The 24145-nt window shown below is 39.7% G+C and overlaps 1 protein-coding gene across 1 annotated transcript in view; it reads left to right on the plus strand.

Moving 5' to 3' along the window:
* adamts3 (ADAM metallopeptidase with thrombospondin type 1 motif, 3) overlaps window positions 1-24145 on the plus strand; it is a 123929-nt gene that overhangs the window by 65203 nt on the left and 34581 nt on the right. The window contains exons 7-10 of the mRNA XM_084360176.1: window positions 3206-3362; window positions 12472-12577; window positions 19178-19321; window positions 20443-20575. Of these exons, the coding sequence (XP_084216302.1) occupies window positions 3206-3362; window positions 12472-12577; window positions 19178-19321; window positions 20443-20575 (540 nt within the window). The remainder of the gene's footprint in view (window positions 1-3205; window positions 3363-12471; window positions 12578-19177; window positions 19322-20442; window positions 20576-24145) is intronic.

Raw genomic sequence — 24145 nt, forward strand, 5'->3', positions numbered from 1 at the left:
TCTTCATAACAAAGCTGCAGCCGGGGATAATTTTCCTTAGTGATTCATCTGTGAATCATTTAAACCAGCAAGCACACACAGACACATACACACACACACACTTTGTGATTTGTGTTGGATGTCGAGCCTTTTTCTGTTTAAAAGTCGACCAAGCACCCAGCACAAATGCTCCCCCCCCCACCGAAAGTCTGTACACAGCAATTTGTTGTGTGCCCTGTGTGCTGGCTCTAAACCAGAGGCAAAGCACCAACCCATCATCAGTGGCAAACAGACAAATAAACAGCGCCAGAACCCGAAACAGTATCAACGCTTCTGCAAGGCATTAAATTGTCTAGAGGAAACAAAGAGGAAACAGCAAGGGGCAGCAACAGTCAGAACTGACGACTCTCAGCTCCCTGACTGCACTTAACCTGTACCTATAACCTATATTTTCCGTCTGTTATCACACATCATTGGTCACAGCCACATACAAATCAAAACAACATGAATTAAGAGTTAAGGAAAAATGGACAGCACAGGAGAAAGAGGGAGCAAGAGAAAATATAAAGCTGAGAAGGAAAAGAAAAGCCTGGAAGTAAATTCTTTAAAATCACAGATAAACTTACGAGCGAGGGACATGGTTATTGTAAAAAGAAAATAAAAACATCTTATCACAACCACCTTTCTTAAACTCATTCTATGTTTTTAAGGAGATGACAATGTTTGGAAATATTCTGGGAAATAATGCTGCATTCCTCAGATAATCCCATTTCCCAAATTGGGAAGTCGTTCTTCTGACTTTGTTGCGTTCATGTATGTCATGTTGGAACGTGGGAGCAACATTAATCTCTCAGAGTACAACAACAACACGTTGACAGCTGTTTCCAGTATTTGACTGACAAGGAAGTGCGAAGGAAGTGATACAGTGACTAGGGTTGGGCGATGTTTGCCAAACTGGCATATGACGATGTCTACAGTGAAAATTGTGCTCTCTGGTGGGGCGTCTTTTAAATCACGATGTTACAATGGTCAGGGATTAGTAGTCCATGGCTGTCAGCAATCAGCAATGGACAATGGCACCGTTCATTGGCCCAACCTTAACGATGACTATAAAATACATGACCTTTAGTAAAAAATTCTTGCCATCAACCCAATGTTTACTTTCGTCCACGATGTTTCAGCGTCATATGACGTCAAATCGGCAACCAATATTTTCACAGACTTTCCGACTTGTTCCAGCACAGCATTCATGTGAATTTTACCAGTTGGAAAACTGTTTTTCAGATAATTCCGACAGCACATGAACGCACCGTTAAGACCTGTATCTTAACTGTCAGGTGGAAGTTTACTCCAGAGCTTCATGATGATCAAAATAAGTCAAGTCAGAGCTTTGAAGAAATCACAGCTGCAAATCAAAAATGTTGATACCGTACATGAATAGTTTTCTTAACTATGGAAGTTGATTTGATTTTCAAAAAATAAAGTAAATGATATTTTGCTGGCATAAACAGAAAAGAGAAAAAAGATCTCATCAAAATGCTTACAGTGTAATTGGTCTGCTCGTACTGGAATGAATGCTGAGATTGGGGGGACTACCTTCAGCCTTCAACGCTTGAACTCATTTTTAATGTTTTTAAATGTTCTCATGCTTTAATAGTCTCATGCCTGCAATTAAAAGTAGTCTGCGAGCCCTAATCACAATAATACCAATACCATCAAATACTGTATGTGTGTAAAAGCTTCACAAGGGTTGTTATTTCATACTCGTGTAGCATGCTGGTGACACATCCATAGCCATTAATAATGGAGCAGTGATGCTAAATAGGGAAGTGAATGTATGCAGATTGCAGGGGTCAGCCACTCTCGCTCTCTCTGAAACATTCTGTTTGAATGTAGAAAATATGCAAAGAAATCTGTAATTGTATACTGGTGATGTTAGCTCGCCTGACCTTTAGTTTCTGAGGAAATTCAGTTTAATATCATATTATTGTAACCCCATATTTAAGAAAGAAAGGAAGGTAACATTCTAGATAGATTGTAAACATTATGCCCACAGCGTGTTTGTATTTGTTGCAAACAGCCAGCTATGCATCCGCACACACACAAGTATATCAAACAAAAATCGCCTTTTTTCTTCAAAGCCTGCGATTGCACAAACTCCAGCCTCTATCATTTAGATGCTTATTTAGACTCCTTTTTGTAATTTTTTTAGTATGGCAACCAGGTCTCAGAAGAACAAGAGCTCGATGATAAGATGCTCCTCCTCGTCGCTGTATTCATTAGTTCTCCCATAAAGCTTCAGAAAAGTGTTTTCTTTCAAACTCCTGGACACATCCACAGCCATTAATAATGGAGCAGTGATGCTAAATAGGGAAGTGAATGTGTGCAGATTGCAGGGGCCAGCTACTCTCGCTCTCTGCAAAACATACTGTGAAAATGCACATTTGCATGCAGAAAGTATGCACAGTAATCTGTGATGGTACGATGCCTTTGTGAAATTGTAACTACAGTTTCTAGTGTGAAAAAATAAGGCCCTACTATAAAACACCTGCTTTTATAATGGAGTTTGGTTTACCGGTCCGTCTACTCGACTGACTACCAGGAGAAGAGGCTGTTTTAATGTGGATGATACACATAAATTGAGCTGACCTGCTTTCTAATAATGAACCTTGTAAACAGCGTAAAGTACCATTGGAAGTGGAGCTAAACAGACCTGTTTTCACCTCCTCTCAGCTCGTAGTAAACAACGGTCACGAAATGAAGCATAAACAGCTGTCAAAACAGAGACGGTGGTTCTGCCTCACCACAGCGATGTGAATTGTTTACAATAAAGTCCAATAGACAGATTATAAAACAGTAACATAGAAAGTCTTAATGACAAAAAAGATTTTAGATGACAAAAAAAAAAACCTGGACGTTTAATAAAGGTAGGCGGGACGTGATGCAAGGTCAAAGTACCCCGGATGAGTTGATCTCATTTATACTCACCTTAGTTTTCGTATAGATTGTAGAGAAGAAATTCAGTCTGACATCCAACTATTATCACCCGTGTTTGTTCTGTGTCTACAGTGAGCACTACCCATTCCAATCAGGAAAACTATCTGTTCAATTTTGGGCTGCTGACAGAATACTAACGTATACTAAAGCATTCATTCAAACAGTCACGGTTCATTTGTAAGCATATCTCTCTCCCTCTCTCTCTCTCTCTCTCTGTCTTGCTTGTCAGTCCATCAACCTCATTGAAAGAGGTAACCCATCACGGAGCCTGGAGAATGTGTGCCGCTGGGCCTTTGTGCAACAGAAAGGCGACCCTGATCACGCCGAACACCACGACCATGCGATTTTCCTCACTCGCCAAGGCTTCGGCCCTACAGGGATGCAGGGTAAGGCCCCGGAGGACACAGTGGTTCCAATAAAGCTTTGCTGTTGCCTTCGGCATTTTGACCTGCCCCTGGCGTGTGATCTGAATACAGCTGCAGGAGATTATTCAACATACTACATGGCAGTAAAACACCCTGTCTTCCAAAATTTGCAACTTGTTAATCAGGACTGATTCTTTGGTTTATTCTTGACATTAATGGTCGTGGGAGGCTCAGACTGCCCTCGACTAATTTTAAGGGATTGCACGGCCTGTCTTTATGTTAAAAGTTGAACTATTATGTAGATTTCATGTTGTACATTTAACGAGCTGTTTTCGAGAAATGACACAGTAAGACACAGGTCTCATTTGTAAACTGTGCAGATTCTCCCTGACTGCAGCTGTAACAGTTCTATGTGCCCCAGTTGCACAAGGTAAAACACAGAAAAACAATCAATCAATCAATCAATCAATCAATCAATCAATCCTTTATTTGTCATTGCCATAAATAACAACGAAATTCCGTTGGAGCATACAACCTTACATAGTGAAAAAGTGCATAGTGCAAAAAGTGCAAGATGTGCAATGGTGCAGAATCCCACGGGCATGTCATGTACACGAAAGAAGGACAAAAACACAAGGGGCGCCAGAGTACATTGTCAGAGGTAGTATGGTGTGTGCTGCAGCAATGCAGAGACCAGTTCACAGTTATTGTAAGATGGAGTGTGGTTACTGTCCATGTGAGGGGGGGAGAGAGAGGAGGGGGGCACTGTTCAGCAGCCTCACTGCCTGAGGGTACAGGCTGTGGGCCATTCTGGTGGTTCTGGCAGATAAGGCCCTGTACCTTCTACCTGAGGGCAGCAGGTGGAACAGGTGATGGGCTGGGTGGTGTTGGTCATGCAGGATGTTACGCACTCTCTTCAGACAGCGGGAGGTGTAGATGGTACTGATCTCTGGTAGAATGGTCCCCATGATTTTCCCCGCTGTTTTTACCACCCGCTGGAGTGCCTGCTGTTCGGCCTTAGTGCAGCTGGAGAACCACACAAGGAAACCGTACGTCAGAACACTGCTGATGGCACAGTTGTAGAAGTTCACCATCAGCTGTTTCTGGATCCCGGCATTCTTCAGTTGCCTCAGGTAGTAGAGCCGTTGCTGGGCCTTTCCTACTGCTGAGGCGGTGTTGATGCCCCAGGACAGGTCCTCAGTGATGGTCACTCCCAGGAATTTGAAGTGTGCCACCCTCTCCACCGCCTCGCTGCCGATAGAGAGTGGAAGGTGGCTGTTTTGTCTCTTTTTGCGGGGGTCCACAATAATCTCCTTGGTCTTCTTGATGTTCAGTATGAGATTATTACCCACACACCATGCTGTTAGATGTTCCACTTCAGTCCTGTAATCCGTCTCATTATTGTTGTTGATGAGTCTGCAATATCACAATAATACCAAGCCATGAAAAAGAGGCCGGAACAATCAGCAAGCCTCTTTATCACCAATATCGAGCTCAAACAGCATGACCGGTCGTGTATAGGTACCACCCCAATGTCCTTTGTGTTTCATATTTGGCACCTACTCTTAATTTCTTTTCTTATGATTGGAAAGGCTTGAAGCTGAAGGCAATCTGCACTGTCTGCCTGAAATTGACTGCTCGCCCCACCTCTTATTTTCTCTACAGCAGCCAAACTGAAACAATGAGAGTGACGAAAAGTCCATTCAGAAGGCCATTCATCTTGCTTTATGTCTTTTTTATTTGCCCCTTTGAGCAGCAGCTGCATGTATTTTTCACTTGGAAGAGACGACTGTGCACTTTGGCTAATCCGCTAATTACGTCCTTTTTGTGGAGACCAATCAGAAGGGATTTATCTGCAGTATACAGGCGTGTACCAGACATGTTCTACATTACCTGACGAGACCAAAGCTTTTGTAGACCTCACTGATGCAGTGGCATTATGACAGAGTTATTGGGGTGCTTTAACAACAGCCAAGTTTTAGCTGAGTTTATTTAGTTGCTACTGCTTTGTTTGGCCCACTAAAAGCTGTGCCAATAAGTATATCAATAAAATAAAAGTTTTCCAGGTCTGCAGTGCTCTTTGTTCAGAACGACAACATATTTTGAGCCATTTACAGGAAACTTAACAAAGAAACTCCTTAAAACACAAAATACCACAGCTGGAAGACTGAGTTGTATCTAAGATAAACGCAAGAGGAGGTAAATCGCTGTAGACATTGTCGATGAATTTGAAGTTAAATAGACTGGAATCTGATATGTTTTGACTCAAGAAACAAAAGCAGCTGGTTTCACAGCCGTTTAATGGCGCCATCGGATGATAATGGAGTCTCCTGTGTGTTTGTTATTGTTGTGTAGGGTGTGCGGTGGTCCTGATGTTAGTGTGTGTGTGTGTATTCAACGTTTCGACTGGCAGAGGAATCTTTTTCACACTCTGGACTGAAGCACACACTCAGTTGAAAATGTAAACTTCAGTAAAAGCTAAGAGGACTGAAAGTTTATAGGAAAAATAACATAACTCACGGTGGAGTAGATGTGTTATTATCATATATGATGTGATACACTCAGGAGATTTAAACACAACATGTGTATAATATAGAAATAAAAATTGCTGAAATCAGCATGCCAACTAGCTCACAATGATAATGGTAGTATGCTGATGTTTAGCAGGTATGTTTGCAATAATATGTCTTAGTTTAGTGTGTTGGCATGCTAAAATCTGCTAATTAGCACTAAATAGATACATACATGCAGTACAGCTGAGGCTCAGACCAGTAAACAGTCTACATGTCAGTCCATGACACTTCATTTACAGAGTGGGAGTGTAAAATATAAAAAAAAACAGCAAATGAAAATGTTCTGCTGTTTTTTTGGCTAAAGACAGCCTGTGCAGTACATGTGGTTTCATGCTTTCAGCTTGTTCATGTGTAAAATAGATAAGGTACACACGGTGCTGCGATGCAGCTGAGGCTTAAATGATCACAAACCCAGTATTCACCATCATGCCCAGTCCTGAAATCTGAGATACTGTATTCAGTTTCATCCAGGAATGGCTAAACTAGATCTGGTAGTGGAATCATATGCTTTGATTGTATTTTTGAAGCTGCATTAGCCTCCAGTGCGACTCAAGTATAGCAGACCTTCTTGATTTTACCAGTAGATAGGAAGACTGACCACCATATCCTTGTGATTACATTTACATTTTTTTGCTTAGGGTAGTTCCCAACTGAGTGAAATCCCAGTGGCAGCTGGTTGAATTCTGTAAATGCTAACGAAGGGTGCTCCTAGTTCCCCTCTGAACTCACACTGGATTATCCTTTTACAAAAAGGAGAGGAAATACACCATCCTACAATACAAATAAAGTCAGATTCTCTTTTTGAGGTGGCTATTTTATTCATGAAGAAACAGATGGGACATTCATATCTGGTTATTTTATGCATCAACATCTGCTTTTCTCAACTTCAGTCAATGGCGATATAGTATAATGAAATACTGTGATAAAAGATTGTATCTGTGTTTTCCAGTTGGTTTGATCCCACGAGCAATACACTGAAAGATTTCAGGGACACAAGCTGACACTTCATGCGTTATTAATAATCAGTACATGCCAGCGTACTGCAAGTGGTATAATGTGGTGCTATACTTTCCATACAGACAAAACCTTGTATGTGTTTCATCTTCACTCTGCTCTCGCTTCATATGAAAGGGATTACATTAAGAAAAATACAAAAGGGATGTGCGAGTTATTTCCTCCCCCTGCTAGGCCTGACACAAATAGAGAAAGGTCAGTGTTTGTTCATTTTTGATCTACAGCAAGAGATGCATCTGTTTCACACTGTGCACAGGAGAATTGAAGCAGCAGTGAGAAGATCAGCTGGTGACTCCTGAACTTTATAAACGCCAGGGGACACTGTCTTTTAGTGGTCTATTCCCTGTGGAGATACTCTGTAATTGAACCGAGTTCAAAGCTGCATTGAGACATTTTACCATTAAACCAATGTCTTATTGCCTGCAGTCACTTACGGTACAGTGGGCTTGATTTTTGATGCCAACACGTGCTATTTCTGTCTGTCAGGTGTATCACTGTTCTTAGTGGTAACTAGAATAAACAAAAAGAGCATGTGAGAATTTGCTATGTGAGGCGAATAAATTGTCAAAAGCAGTGTTTAATGCTTTTTTTTAATGGAGACCCAGGGTGTGCCGTACTAAATGCATTAATTATTAAAGAATTATTTTAATTAAAGATTAAAAAATTAATAAAATGGGATTTCAAGATGAAAACTATTAGGATAAATAAACCAATGGCTTCCCACTTTTGGTTTTATATAAATCAAATTCCCACACCAAGCAGCGCTGAGATTTCAATGATGCCATCAAGGATATTAAAGTATGATTGGCTTCATGGCTTCCTGTAGGACTTCACTCATCAAAGGAAGAATTATCTCAATGCTGTCTGGGGAAAACATCTTACAATCACTTCTCTGCAGTCTTCCCTAGGGCCATTGTTAGATTGTATTAAGCACAGAGCCATGCTGTAAGCACGCTGTCATTAAGCTTGTCTCTGTGTGTGACATGTTTTGAAACTGAGTCATTTTCACAGGCTGAAATAAACAAAGAAATTGACCAGATTTCACCCCACGGACAGTGAACAGACAATAAGAGGTCGAAAGAAACAGTTGCTGATGAAGATGAAACCGAAGCGCCAGGTCTGCCTTCCCTAGATAGCAAATCTAACCCATCAAACACCATCAAAACAAACAAAACCTATTCCCTCGACATTACGCTGGACCGTCTGTCAAGGTTGTGATCCTGCATTTCCTAAGCCTTCAGTAAATCTGCCTTAAGACGTAATAAACATCAGATACCCTTCACACTTTTCTTATCACACTAGAGACAGTCCTCTCCAAAAAAGCCCAACAATTGTTTGGTTCACGTGTAAATGATAAATACGTGTTAACAATATTACAGCAGAAACCCAAATTGCCAGTAAAAGGCAGTGTACTTTTTTTTGCCAATCACAAATATGTTTATATTTTCGTTATGTTGCAATTTTACTTTAATCTTCAAATTTAAGTTATGGCAATGCTGTGTTTATGGTCTGGTTTGGTTTAGGCACTAAAACCACTTGGTTAGGTTTAGAAAAAAAGATCATGTTTTGGCTTAAAATACCTATTTCTGTCTCCACAAACACAGCTGGAAATTGTCCCAACATCTCGTTAAAAATTCAAATACTGTACATCTGGTTTTGTTGCTACAAACACAGCTGAAGAAAGTCCCAACCTCTCGTTAAAAATATTTAGTGGTTTCAAGCTTGAAACCATGATTCAGCGCTTAGGACACAATTTAACGTACCTGTGGTTTACACTGTTTATTCCGCCGACGGGGCTGCAGAAAATGCTCATCCTAGTTTTGTCATTCAAGATATTGAAGCTTTGCTTAAGAGGTAGGACTGATGCTCTGACAGTTTTCAGCAATGGATTATTGGCTTAAAAGTGAAGTATCACATTACACCAGGTAGGAAATGTCTATTTGAACTATGAAAATGTGCTTGAAAATAAAACAGGTCACTCAGGTGAATAAAATGCTCCCAAAATCTTCATTAAAAATGAGCAAAATGACATTTGCTTGCACAATTATATATATGTATACTATGAAGTGCAAGGAGACATTTTAGATGCAAAAAGGTTCCAGAAGTCCAGTCATTTTTCTGCATTAACATTTGTAGATGGCAGGCATTTGGACATCGAGGGCGAGGATGGTCATGAAACTCTGCTGGCTGAGTCATAAGTGCAAAAGATAGCCGCTGTGTTAGAAAATATCTGCCTGTTTCATGACTGTCAAGGGACATTTTAGTAAGAAATGTCCAATTACCTAGCATAATATTTTGGTATGTAGGCCACACTGCTGACAGCAAGCAGAAGTCAGTTCATTTGTTCATTTAAGGGATACATCCTCGGATTCCGGGTCAATTTTAGGTCACATGTAGCAACTATAGAGCTGAGATTTATAAATTTGGTTCAGGCCTGACTTGCTCTTTCACCATAGCAACGCCAGCTGAGGCTCATCGGTATCATAATATTTAAACCAATCTGTCATGTGGAACTGACGAAAAAAACAACATGTTTTCCTAGGACCTGTCTCAATATTTGAAGAGTTCATTTTCAGTTCATCACTGTTTCATGTTGAGGAACATTCAAGATATCATGAAACCTTTAAACCTTAACCTTTGTTCTAATCCCTGGAGATGTATGTAAATTCATGTATGTAAAATTATCCTTAAAGGCCTGTCCCAGTCTAGCCCAAAGTAAATTCAAAGCAGTTGTTGAACAGTTTGGAGTACATGCATGGTTTGGGGCTCTTTTGAAAGGTTATGAGTTGATTTTTTTCCCAAACTGTCAGAAGCCGTAACTGCTTCCATCATTTATCTATAGGAGTTTGAACACACTGAATTATTTATTTGTTTGTACACAATGTAACTTATTGGTGGTTGTAGGCTCTAGGGCGAGCATATGAGCTCTTATCTACTAAAATGAGCTCATGTAATAATTAAATTGGTCAGCATAGTTGTTCTTCCATTAAGGATATGGATATGTTCTTGATTATTGTATTATTAGTGCACCATTACTTCTGAACGACACACAGTGGTTGCATAATATGGCACAGCAAAATGAATCCCCAGTTGGCCTTAAAACTGATTTCCTGGTTGCGGTCTGCTGCAGTTTTTGGTGTGAGTGCATTGTGACGATAAAGGGTGCAATCAGATGAACTAATCTGGATATTTATAAACTCTCGTGAGAGTTTTCTCGTCTAGATTATGACAGCTGGACCGAAAGAGGGCACTGTTTAGAGAGTGACCCAAACTCTAAATACAAGGGGTACAAAACTAGATTTAGATAACTAAATCCCAAGGTAAATTACACCCATGGGGAGGCATAATGCATGAGCAGTCAATTATGTTTGTCCGAGGCATTGGTGAGAGTGTTTGAGCGAGTGTTCCCTCCCGAATCCCACAGAGCAGAGTCAATTCTCTTTCAGTCTTTATTCAATATTGCATGTTTTTTTAATTTGACTTGAATGTCAGTTTCTTTCTCTGTTTTGGTTCGTTCTTTAATGAAATTTCAGCTCCAGTTTTTTTAATTTCTGGTAGAGACAGAGTTATTTTAATGATTAATAACTTTAAAAGAAATATAATTTGTGTAATAGATATATCGTCTAAGGCGTAATTAAGTCATAAATTGGTAATGATGTGGATGGATTTTTCAATTAGACTACAAGAAACTTAACATGAACTATCTTAGTCTCTTAAAAACAGACAGTTACATTTAGCTTCAATTTAATTTTTTTATTATTTTTTTGCAGATCTTCATGATTCACTCAGGTTTCATACTTTCATTCTTTATTATGCCATGATAATAGATGACTCTTTGAAAACAAAGCAAAAACCCTCTCAGAATGAGAAATGATGAAAAGTCCAGTTTAATTTGCAGTTTGTATGTCACGATAAGTGATTTATTTCAAAGTCAGGAGAGGCCATAATTACTGGCACCATGTATATTCTAAACTCACTAGTGTGTGTCTTTGCCTGGCGGTGTGTTGTTCACTTCTTGTTAAATCTATCAGCATTTGGGATTTGGTGCCAAAGAGGGTTAATCGTTATGTTACAGCTACAAGTGTGTAACTGTCAGTAAAGTGGCAAGACAGCCGCGCAGAGCAGGGACTAAATGAGGAAGCACATGTTTATTCTAATTTTGGCACAGTTAAGGTTCATCAGTGCTACCATCTGCTGCTTTCATGCACTCAGTTATTAATGTCAACAATGTATTTGCATGGCTTATGCAACATCATGCAAATAAGAAGCAGGAAAAATATGAATTTCAGTCATAATTAATAATCATGAAGGTGACAAACATAGAAGATCTCCCTGCTGAATCTCCCACTGTGCCTCTCCCTTGTCCTTTGTTTGTATTATCTGTTTTCTGCTGTGTTGCAGAGCTCATCATCACATGCATTGTCGCAATCCTTATATACATGTGACACACTGAAACATGCACAACAGACAGAAATATGCACATATCTGTCCTACTTAAAGAATAAGTTCGCCCCTACCTCAAATGCTTTTCAGCCACATGGGTACTGTCAGTTTTATGTGTTAAATTTCGAGATATCTGCCTGTGAAACTTCTGCTGTCACTCCAATGTAGGGGAATGGGGTTTCTTTTGTGGGGCTCGTTCATTGGAAATTTACGATTTAAATTTAGCAGCAACATCTTTTTGTAGACACAATGTCCCAGTTTCTCTGAATAATCCCCAGATATTAGGGACATTTCGTTAGTAGTAGTATTTTCACTAAAAAACTGCAAAGTCTGTTGATTTTCCAAAGTTACAAGGACATAGTTTTTAAAAAAATACAAGCCACTGTCGTTTTCAGTGAGTTGATCACTGCAGTAAAACAAGATACACCGAACGAATCTGTGATCACTGCCAGTGTATTTAAGTTGTTTTCCCCACATTCTCCTGGTAACTGAAGCATGAGTACTGTTCTTGTTGTCTTGGTTGAATACTGAAGAAGCCAAATCCTGATTTAAAACACAATATGTAACCAAAGCCACCACTTTCCCTGACCCTAACTATGTAAGTGTTTTAAAAGTTTAAATCTAACAACACATGAGAAGTCTTTCAACCTGAGTCTCTGGTGTCAAAGTCAAAGTGTGTCATATGTCCAACCACACATTCAGTTAGGGATATATCAGTTACAATACCTATTTTGCTTGGTTATTAAAGAAAATCTGTGAGAACTGATGATGTAAATTGGACAGGACACTTTCTAATTTGGTGTATCAGGTGCACTTGAATGCACCATGAAGTCCCCGTCCCTTAGCTGTGTGTGAGGAGCTCCTACATAGACTGACAGCAGAGAACAGAGGCAGTAAGTCTGTAAATGACACCAAAACACTGTAGAGACTCAGTATAAGCACAGTTTTGGTACAAACATATATTCCTCAGTGTGGTGGATAGTCTTTAGAGATGTAAAAAAAAAAAAGATTATAACCAGGACACGAAAGCACAAGTAAACACACTCATTTCACTCAGTTTTTGACAACAACATTCATCCTTCTTCCATGTTGTTCTTCAGGTTACGCTCCGGTCACAGGGATGTGCCACCCAGTCCGAAGCTGCACTCTCAACCATGAAGACGGCTTCTCCTCAGCCTTCGTTGTGGCTCACGAGACCGGACATGTGTAGGTTCTTGATATGTTCTTCCTTCTTTGACTTTGTCGGTGTTTGAATCTAAACACACACGTTCCTCTCGCCAGGGTGACTCTATGTTATGTGCGAGGGAGATTGTTGTCTTTCCATATAAAAAAACAGTGTCAGTCTGCAAGTGCATCTTCCTGGGGCATTTTTTCCCCTTGATCTCTATGTTAAGTGGCAAGAGAGACCTTTGAGCAGATTGGCCTTTAGCACTCTGACAGTGAACATATTAGCCTTTGTTGAATTTCATGGTTTATTTATTGAGCATATGTCTAAAAGCACAAGGATTCATTGACTGTTTGTTTTTATATCTGCTCTCCATTTTCTGACCTTTGAATACATCTTACAGACAAAGACCTACTTTGATGAAGTAGAGTGGGATCATTGGAGTTGTTGCCTTTACCTAAACAACCTCCATTTCTGCTTAAATTAGGTTTAAAATGATCAGTCAGCTGATTCGACCACCGTCTCCAGGGTCGAATCTAACAGTCTTAATTTGCTGAAGCAAATTTTTTTAAAGCTTGTTGAAAATTCAATTAGTAGAAAGGGACGGAGGACGGTGATGTAGCGAAAAGGGAAGCTGTCTTTCACAGAGTAAACAAGCTGAGACAGCAAGGATCTGTCCTTATGAAATGTCCCAGAGCGAGACACAGAATCCTCCAACTTCACGGTTGTTGCTTTGTGGCTTCCCCTGGAGACAAGTGAGCATACGGTTTCATCTTCAGGGATCAATAGACCGTCCCAGGCAAAGAATCATATGAAACAGTTTGGTAACCAGGAGCTGTGCTGTACAGACACAGCTGTCTAATGCTGAGAAGGTTTTACAATCCATCCTGAATATCTGTGTGTATATATATATATATATATCATGCAAAAAGTTCATAATAGTTATATTGGGGTGATGAGATGAGCCTGTAGAGCTGCAGGATCCCCTTGTTTCCTCACTAGACTCCCACTGTCACTGTTAGTGAGCACTACCACAGAATATGAAGTACAGAAATCATGTTTTCAATTAATCCGTTGCCATGGTTAGGATATTTAATGTGACCTCGTGGAAAACTTTATAACCTAGTGTCAGATCATTATTTGATCAGGCATACAGTGTAAATCTGGTGGGGAGAATGGGGCAGCCTGAGTGTATAATCAAGTGAAACCACCCCTTGTTTCTTGGTAACCATAATCAAATGAATCATGTAACCATGGATCCAGAAAGAGAAAATGTTTCAGATGTAACTCACAGTAAAAATAAGGCCCAATTACTTTCAGTTTGTCTATATAAACACATACACAGTACATCCTTACAATCTTATGTTATTATGCCACTACAATACATTTAACAGAGGCTCACAGGGGATCTTTGTCACAGCAAAATGAAAGTCCAAGGAGAAGTTGATTTAATTAACGGCAGTCAGATATCAGACAGACAGGGTAACATTGAAGAGATGCACTGAGAAAACCAAACAAAGAGGAAGTCATGAGCAAGATGTCTGGTATTCACCCACACTGCACATTCTGTTAAGTCTGAGTGTGCACTTGTCCTTTTGTTTAAAAAAGATGTTTTCATCACCATATGACACGACGACACCTGATAAAGTGGTCTGATATGTGAGAGGTTCTGAACCCCACGACCTGAAACAGAGTGGATTATTTAAGTGTTTCAGTGTTTTGTTGTTTATACTGTAGCATGGTCATCTAAAAAGTTTCAAAAAGAGAAAACCTGTTCAAATTATGACACTTTTCATAGCTTGTCAGTATTCAGTTTTAGGGCATCAGTATGCTTAAGAGCACTCCTGGTAGTTGAATCCCCCACACTTGTCAGATGTCAAGGATTTTGTTAGCTTTCCAAAACCAATGAGCACATCCACTTAGCTCAGAGATTGGCAGGGTGAGAGGAATGAGTGGGGGGGAAACGTCATTTTTAGGTGCATCATGATTCTTTCTTGTAAATCGTACATTTAAAACCCAATTCTCCAAATTATGATCACCGGTTACAACTTTATAAGACCAGGCAGTGCGCTCCTTACAGCTGAACCTATTGGAAGGTGAAACATAACGGATGTAAACATGTGTTTCATGTGTTTCGCTCTGAGCTCTGTTACAGTATGTAAGCCTCGGTGTAAACCTGTTTCTTTAAAAGTCAGTCCAGCCAGACGAGGCGTGTCCACAGTCTGGTTTACACAGGTTTGCACCATTTAGAGATGCATAGAAGTTGCCAGCTGAGATCAAAACAACATTAAATCTATAGTCACAACAGAAGTGTTACATCTGTCGTGACAAGTGCCATCTTGGCTCTCTCTCTCTCTGAGCAAAGATTCAGTGAGAAAAAAATAATTATGCATAGAATTCAATTATTGTGAGGCATTCAGATGCATTGATAATTGTTTTATATGTGTATGGTAGTCCAATGAATTAGATTTAAACTTTCCCAAGTTCTAAGTTTGCATCCTTTACCACACTACCTCTGTCACAATTTGCTTGTATGAAGGAGAAAAGACATACAATTTCATTGCAACAGCACAACAAAGAAGTTTTTCTTGTGATGCAGCAGTGAGGAGGCTATTATGGCCTGCTTTCCATCTAACCTTCAAGTCTGAATACTCTTTCCTTCAGACTCGGCCATATACCACGTAGCACGACCTGCTTTGTTACAAGCATACTTTGCCCTTGTTTGGGTTCATTTCATGCTACACAAATTACACAACATATATACAGTAATTTATATACAAATATACATATTTATATACATATGCAAACAAGATGGACAAGATAATGTGGGTGGCATCTTTACATCAAAAGTTTGAGGAAACAGTCCATCAACTTAAACTGTGTGTGAGCAGCAAGCATCAGCGTTAGTCCACCTCGCCTCGTCCAGCTGTAGTTCTGTGCTCTGTCGGTCCAAACAGGTTGGATGGGTTCAAATGCACTGCTCGTCATCCAAAACAACCCCTTTCTTCTCTGATGTTGACAATCTTTCTGCCAGAGGCAGTACATGTTTAAATATCAGTATTGTTGATAAAATGTGACTGTAGGATTGTCTGCTCCCATGCCAAAAACGCCCCAGTGAAAGCACTAAATAGACCAAAAACAAAAAATATGTAACAAACTACAACAGTTAAGTTCAACTGACTCCTACACACAATGTAAATGTTCAACTGATTTAATTATACAGAGCATTATGTATAATTATGTGTAATAATTTTACAAGCCGATGCCGCAGCTGCACAAACGCTTAAACATTTCATGCATGCCTTAAATAAGTGAACAGGAACTTGTGACATTGGAACACACAGTATTGACGCCTCATCTGCCGACACAGGCTGCTATTGATGCTCACTGTATGTTAAATGCATGACCTCATTCAGATTAGGGACAGCACAGGATGTACAGCAGTGCGTAATGGACACATCAGCTGCTGTGCAACCTTTTGTTGTTATTGTTCTCTGTTCAATCAGACTGTGTGTTGAACATTAGAGAACAACAGAAATGCATCAGTAGTAATCCAAAATGTATGGTGATTAGAAAAAATGATATATCATTATAAAAACTCTAATAATCTACAAATGTAGTTTCAAATACAAAACTTCTTTCTTTATGTTCACTTGGTGTTTTATAGATTATAGAAATTAAAGCAACATCTGCGTAATGATTGCTAAAGCCCAAAGGAACCACACAGTAAAAGCTCAAAAACTAAATTCACCGTCTATTTTCTTCCTAAACTAACTCTTTGTAGCGATTCAAGGCAGTGCATTGTAAGTTGTCTGGTATTAATAAGTTACATAAGCAACCTTGCATATTCATCTGACAAACAAAGTTCGTTGGGTTCAGTTTCTCATAATAAGAAAATGTCTATTCTCAAGAACATGGCGGCAGCAGATATCAGTACTCTGCGTACGTGTCCAGCACAGTTTCTTCAGAATCCGTATGAAATGCTCTTCTGTTGGTTTTATCCTCTAAATTCTATCCGAAGCCTCCTTTTTCCTTCAAAGCCGAGACGAAGATCAAGAAATTCATCGGAAATGTTCCTTCATTTCAAAGTTTGAAGGGATTGAGCTTACTTAAGTTTTGTATTATTGATGCTTTATCTCTGTTTTATTTAGACATTTTGAAGTATGAAAGTTCATTCCTGACCCTGGAAACAGTGTACGGGTCTACTAATTAGCTTTCTCTGAAACTTTAAACAATATCCCAGTCATCATCAGTGGATGGCGTTTGCTCGGGTCTGAAGGAAAAAACGTAAGCAGATGTCGTGACCATTAACAGCAGTTAACTACAGTGTGGCAGGTGGCGCTAAGGTGGCTGGGTGACGTACAATAAATAAACAAGAGGATGCAGCAACTTAATAAAATCGAAAAACAGAGCTGAACTTCAGGGTTATCGTATGTCTCAGCAAAAAGAGTTTTAAAGAGTTTTCAGTCTCTTCTTCTTCTACTCATCTTCTCTTTGGCGAGACCTGCCTTCTTGAGATTGGCAAATAAGAAATGGTGACTGTGACATTGGTTCAGCTCCAGCTGGAAACCTTTGTCGCAAATCATCTTCAATCATCTCTCTATTGTCAACTCCTAGATGAAGGCACAAAATTTCTAAAGGAATACTTTTTTAAAAAAATGACACATGACATTTGATTCAACTCAATTTGAACTCTTTGCTGTTTCAACATTTCTACATTTGCCTCTGCAGCTATTTCAGTTTTTTAGACTCACTGTGAGTAGCTGCTCTTAATGAATTTGAAGTGAAGAAGACCATGAGGAAGATTTTATGGCCTCCACCTCATAATCCACTAACAGCTCAGAGCTGAAGTGTTGCACTGCATCATTTGTCTACATTTGAAATGTTTAAAAGAAGTTCTGCAGAAAAACATTCTCACAAATACAGATCAGAATGTCAATGTTGGTTATTCATGAGTGTTGAATTTTGCATGATATCTCCTGGCTGAATAGGAATCTAATCATTTCTGTTTTGCAAGTCTGTATCAGAGCACAAAATGTCTTTATGAGAAGTCACTTTCTGGGCATTGTATCCTCTCCTCTCGCAGGTGTTTACACTGGTGGTATTAACTAGATTATAAATATAATTTCAACAATCATAGATATAATATTTATCACTGAAGAAATAGGGAAATCATTGAAGTAAAGTAGAGTAAGTTAAAAGGAGACACATTACGCTCATGCTCAGGCTGATAATTTTTTTTTGGGTTACTACTAAAATAAGTTTACATGCTTTAATGGACAAAAAACAGTTTTGACAGTGAATATGCCCCTGTAATATTTCCATAACACCTGTCTGGTGTTATTTATGATATATGAGGTCCACTTGCAGTCTGGACTAATGACGCTCATGATCTGTTATCACTTTGTGAGCTTTGTGACAATAGAGGAGATAAATGAACACATCAGCTGCAGTAAAGTACAGCGTTATCATCGGTCTCCCAACCCCCAGCCTCTCGTATCTCAATAAAAGAGTCATCACTTGCATTGCACATAACCCTGGTCACATTTTGTACTCTGCTCCCATCCAGCAGAAGTCTCTCCTGTCATAGCTGTACTAAACTCCATGGCACACTAGTTCCAATAATACACTATGTATTCAGTATAGATGTAATCTAAATGTAATGTTCACATGTGGGTCCATCGTAACACAGGATTCAACTGTTTACGGTTTAGGCCCTTAGGCTAACAACTGAACCAAACTACAGGTGTGAAAGCAACATACCAGGAATATTTACAACACATGTTGATCATTTTCTGTAAACAGGCAAACGTCATGTTCCCAAAATCCCATCTTTGTTATGAATTGATTGTGATGTTTCCTCTGGACTGATGTCTGAGCAGGTGTAACACCTGCCGTATAATGAGACACTGTCACGTGGAGAACAACAAACCAAAACATCATCCCTTTCCAATCGTACAGAGAGTTTCGTACAGAGAGTCAAAACGTTTGTTTGTCCTTCACTTCCTCCAGTGAACAGTTTTGTTCTTTTTGTACAGACGGCCGACTGAAAATGATGGAAAAACTTTTGAGAAAAAAGAGGGAAGATAATTAAAATGGAAAAATGATCATAAATCTTTATGTAAACATACTACTATGAGAAGATTGGCTATTTCTGAATAGTTTTTATAATTATTCTTAATATCACCTGGAATCATTATTATCAGATTAGTTTATAGTGGAGTGCTGAGGATGAATTGAGGAGTCTCTCAGCCTGAGGAGAGAAGCTGCTGTCTGGGGGTACGACACTAAAACAAAGCTTACTTTTTACACCCTCGTCATTTTACAGTAATTGATTTTACATATCCACAAAAAACGTACTTTACCTCATTACCATTCATCAAGAAAATAGTATTAAAAATATGTAATGCATCTTTCTTTCACTCGGGACAAAAGCGCCCTTTACGGGATCTTTATGATCGATGGAGATCTTTATGACAGGGTCTGCCAATTTTTTCCTCTTCTGTCCATAAAAAAGATTGTGTATTATGGTCCAATAGTCTAAAAGCTGCTTATTTGATCAAAACTCTGTGAAGATTGATCTTGACATCCTGCAGATTTGTAATCATTTGCTTGTATCCTGTCTGTCCCTGGTCGAGCAGGTTGGGCATGGAGCATGACGGTCAAGGCAACCGCTGCGGGGACGAAACAGCGATGGGGAGTGTTATGGCTCCTCTGGTGCAGGCGGCCTTCCATCGATACCACTGGTCCATGTGCAGCGGACAGGAGCTGAAGAGATACATCCAGTGAGTTCATGTTTTCAGTTAACAAAGATGCTTTAATAATAAGTCGCATAAAAGAGCAGGAATGCAGATCTATGATTGACTTTGTTTGACTACAAGTCTGTCTTTACTGCTTAATAGCACTGGTGAACAATGTCGGAGCCAGAGTCATAGAATGACGCTGAAAGTCTCACATGGAGTGCAAGGCCACACGTCCATTCAAATGGGTTGTTTCAGTGCTAGAAAATGTTAGGAAAACTTTTAGCAGTAGCTCAACTTCATGTACACAGGTTGTGCTGAATGTTGCATTTTTTCAAGGATTTGTAGGTGAACGAGATTTGATAAATTTGTCTTTGCTTACATGTGCAGTAAAGGGTACATCAAAAGCACCTCACATCCAAACAGGCCGCATTAAAAACAAACTCTACTCAAAACTCTACTGTACATCTTCTGAGGAAATGTACATCATTATCCAGCAGCTAAAGTAACTGAAGCTGTGAAATACAGAATGTTCCTTTAACTAAGCACTGAGCGAGGACACTGAGAGCCCGTCTGAGCCTCAGCTCATGCATCCATGGCCTACGTTCGGTTCCCAGGCATCGAGGTTGTCAGTCAGCTGTAAAGGAATCAATTTGTGATAAGCTCAGCAGAGCGTGGTCACCACACAACTAGGTTGCATTAAATGAGATGACAATGTGCAATCAATCACCATACAGAAAAAAAATCAATGTATAGTATCATATGAAAAGTCTTACTGCACTATGATAATGTAGGATCATACAAGATAAAGTGTTGCATTGCTGCTGCTGTGGTGAAATTTATAGGATGATTAAAATAATTTGACACAAACAAAAGGCACAGATGTCTTGCTGACTCTGGGCAGAGATAAACTGTGCAACTCGCCATGAAAAGAATCAGGGGACTTACTGCAGCTCAACCCAACACATGCAGCCAAACCTGTCTATAACCTGTCCAGATTGTTTGGCTCTATTATAAGTCTGTTTAAAACTAAAGGTCTGGCCACCATTGAGGTTAATAAAGGCCCCAGGTTACAAATCCATTAAAAACATTAAGTTAAAATCTTTATTAGGAGTCTCTGTTCAGTTTTTGACACCTTTGTCGCCTCTTTTTTCATTTCCTGACAGCACATATGACTGTCTCTTGGATGACCCCTTCAAACACGACTGGCCGCAGCTTCCTGAGCTACCTGGCATCAACTACTCGATGGATGAGCAGTGTCGATTTGACTTTGGAGTGGGCTATAAGATCTGCACTTCAGTGAGTACAGCCCCCAGGGCTTCCATTTAGTGGACGGACGCTACCTGCAAAGTGTGAGCCCCATCACGGAAATACGTCCATAAGTGAAGCTCAGCAGAGAAAGATGGAAAAGATGGAATCTATAGAAACTTAATTTACTCTCAAATAGCAAGAAAAATAAGATATCGTCCAGCTGAAACTATCTCTGGCTGTAGAAATGATACTTGAGGTGAGCAAGGCGAAAGTTCTGGTGAGTTTTTTGCAGAAGGACGTGCAGGAGATGTTATCAGCCCCCTGAGAAAATTTCTTTTACATATCAGCAGACTCATACGAGCAGAATCAAGTGCTAGATTAGTTATAACTTCAGACATGTGCTTATTTAAACACAGTCACACCTGCTGTCTGGCTAGTTCTGTGCATAAATGTTCTTATCTTCAGTTCAGCTTTTCTTCGTTTTTCACCGGTCACGTCATGACAGATAAAAATTCCTTTTCCAGCCTGCAAAACGCCAGAAAAGTACTATTTCTTATTTCCTTTTAGACTTTGGGGAAAGTTTTAAAGCTTTTTGTTTAGTCAAAATACTTTGTGACTTGGATTGGTTGAATGGTGAATAGTTGAAACTGTTGCTCTATGACTTTCTAATTAGTGGAAAGTCTTTGTTCCAAAACAGAGTGCAGCCTACAAACGTGAGTTTCAAAATTCAGAAATTGCAGCACCTGATGAATAATTGATTTGATGATGCTGTTGATCAAGCCAGGCACAAAACACCACGCCCTTTCATCAAGGCCCGTTGCTGTCATTCATCATTTTCAAAAACCCTCCAAAACCTGCAGGCGAATGAGTCATCCTGGAATTAAATTTAAGCAGAGAATGTGTTTATACTGTGCGGACCGGGCAGAGACCTAGAGGCGGGGGGGTCTGACTTAAACCTTTACTTGAAGAGTAAAGCTCTTGACTGTAAATCAAGGTCAGAATTTCTTTGAAAGCATTTTTGATTTCGACGTTTGTTACACTGCCTCACTGGGGACGAAGGCTGCACTGTTTGATTTCCACATATAAAAGAATCAGGAGGTCAGACGGCTTCATCTGATGTTTAATCACAACCTGCTGTACATTCAGTCAACCCAGAGGGCTTTTGTTGCAGTTGGCTGTCCTTGCTCATACTTTGAAGGTTAGTTTTTGATCCACCAACACAAAAACTGATAAGACAAGCCACTGCCAAGGAAGGATAATTACATTTTTCTTCACTCCAGTATCCATTACCAGTATTAACATCCTCTTTTCAACGCTGTTGTAGTCTATTTTTAGATTACATACATAAAACGCATCAAAAGCCTTCTTGAAATGTACTGTATGTAAGAGTAGTTGCTCATAATGATGAACCCACAGAGAATTATCCCCTGACCCTGCAGCTCTCCTCAGTTCTACACAGCATTCCAGCATCTTTCGGCTCATTGTTTGGGTTTTCCAGCCCATAATTATTTTGTTTGATTTCTCTGCTCTTATTGCCGTTGTTTTTGGTGAAAAGTCTCTGATAACCCACTGTAGGCCACTCACCCAGCATGAAATAGGAGTTCACAGCTCCCCGGTGAACATAGTAGAGCATTTATCCACACAAAATGAATCCTAATGTTGCTAAATAAGAAACAAGAACCAGAACAAGAGGTACCAGGGATACCAGAACATGTGTTCTCTCTTTTACTAGAGGAGCAGGGGGAGGAGAGACATGAGCCATTTAACACTTATTTTAATAAGGAAATAACACCTACAGCGGCTTTAAATGTAGAGCAGAAGTATGAAGAAGCATAGAATGAAAATATTTGAGTACAGTAGATTCACTGTACTGAACTACTGTTCTTACAAACAGCACTATAGTAAATGTGCCTTCCACTAATGACCATAACACATCTTACAGACTCTGAGCTGGAATAAATACTCCTAAAAAATACTTTAACAAAGTGCATTTATTGCCAAGGTCAGTAGATAAAGCTGCCTTTACTCAAAAGGCTAACTTTGTGTTTGCAAAACCAACCTCAAAGAATTACCAGGCAGAAGGCTCAAGTGACTCAAGGATTTGTCAAATCACACAGGATGCACAATGTATTGCCATTTATATCTCACAGCACAGAGAGCAATTTGATTTCAGGAACTTTGTGGCCAATTTCTGCATGTTCGTCTGGTTCATAAATGGTTGCTTTAGCGTGTGCTGACAGCAGGCTGTGGTGTAGCAGCGTGGATGCAAAGGTCAGGGTTGCTGTGTGGAGCTAGAATAAGCTCTGAATGTTTATAGGACATTTAGAGATACGATGTAGATGTGAACCACCACAATGCTCCATTATAACCACATAAAGATACCAGACGGTGGACTGATTGGTTGGCTGTTCTGACTGTTGTTGGTTTATTTGCTTAAAAAGTGCCATTTCAGTCAATTTAGGATGGAAAGAGCGTAATGCATAATGTCTGTTATTTGCTTAATTCAGTTTGTTGTCCAACCCTAATCTTAAATCTTTCCAATCGTTCATTCTCTATCGGCAGACTATTACCAGAAATACCCTGGAAGCTGCTGGAGATCACTGTGTAACAGCAATGATCTCCTTCTACTGGGATTACTCTACTAAAACTGGCAGTCACACTGCTCTCCTTTAGTTTTTCTGAGCACTTTTGCAAATTGAACTAATGGCGGGAGGAACTTACTTAAAAACTAACTTGTTTGCTCTTCTGCCTCATAAACCTGATGATGGCATCTCCCTGGATTTTGTTGGATAGATTCTTGAAATATGTCCAATGCATCACTATATACTCCTCAACTTTTTAAAAATTCAGGAGCAGCCTATCCTCTGTGCTGGAAAAGCCTCAGCTGCTGACTCTGAATACTTGGAAAAAAAGGGGATATTTTCATGAACAAAGTCAATCCTACACACATGTACATAAAAGCACCAGACCCATGCGGACTACAAAGACAAAAGACTCCTTGTTGTTTTATTTCCAAATTCTTCTTTTTTGAAAAAAGAGTGAAAAAAATCTGCTTTCGTCGCTTGTCGTCCGAACTTCAAATAACGTGTGTCGAATGAAAGAATTAAGAATGAGACAGCACCTGGCACTTTTAAAGAATTTCTGAATGTATGTGCGTCTCTTGATGAATACCTGGAAGCAGACCTCATGTATTCAGGTTCTCTTTGTGAAGGCAGCTTCCCAGACTCCTCTGTTTGAACCCCACGTAAACAACAGAGAACCAGAGCTGCAGTTGGGAGTGATGGGAGCCCCTTCACAGCAATTGTTTATCACAGCCAATTGGATTCTTTTTGTGTCACCGGCTGCAAAGTTTTTTGTTCGTATAGAAAGAAGTCATTCAATCTAGCTAATTGCCTTGTGTGCCTCTGAAACAAAAGGCCACTCGCCTGAGCAACTGATCCAGAAGGCTGCGCCAGACATGCTCGGAGGCTCGTATTAATCTCTGCACAATTCTAAGTTCAAGTACGTTACGTCTTTCTATTAAATCCTAAGAAATGAGCTGGAGAGATGAAGTGTTTCTTTATCAATATCAATCAGTGATCATTTGAAGTGGTGTCATGCCAGTATTTTAATGCACAA

The sequence above is a fragment of the Pagrus pagrus genome, assembly GCF_965226575.1.
Source record: "Pagrus pagrus genome assembly, chromosome: 8".
In the NCBI taxonomy this organism is placed as follows: Eukaryota; Metazoa; Chordata; class Actinopteri; order Spariformes; family Sparidae; genus Pagrus; species Pagrus pagrus.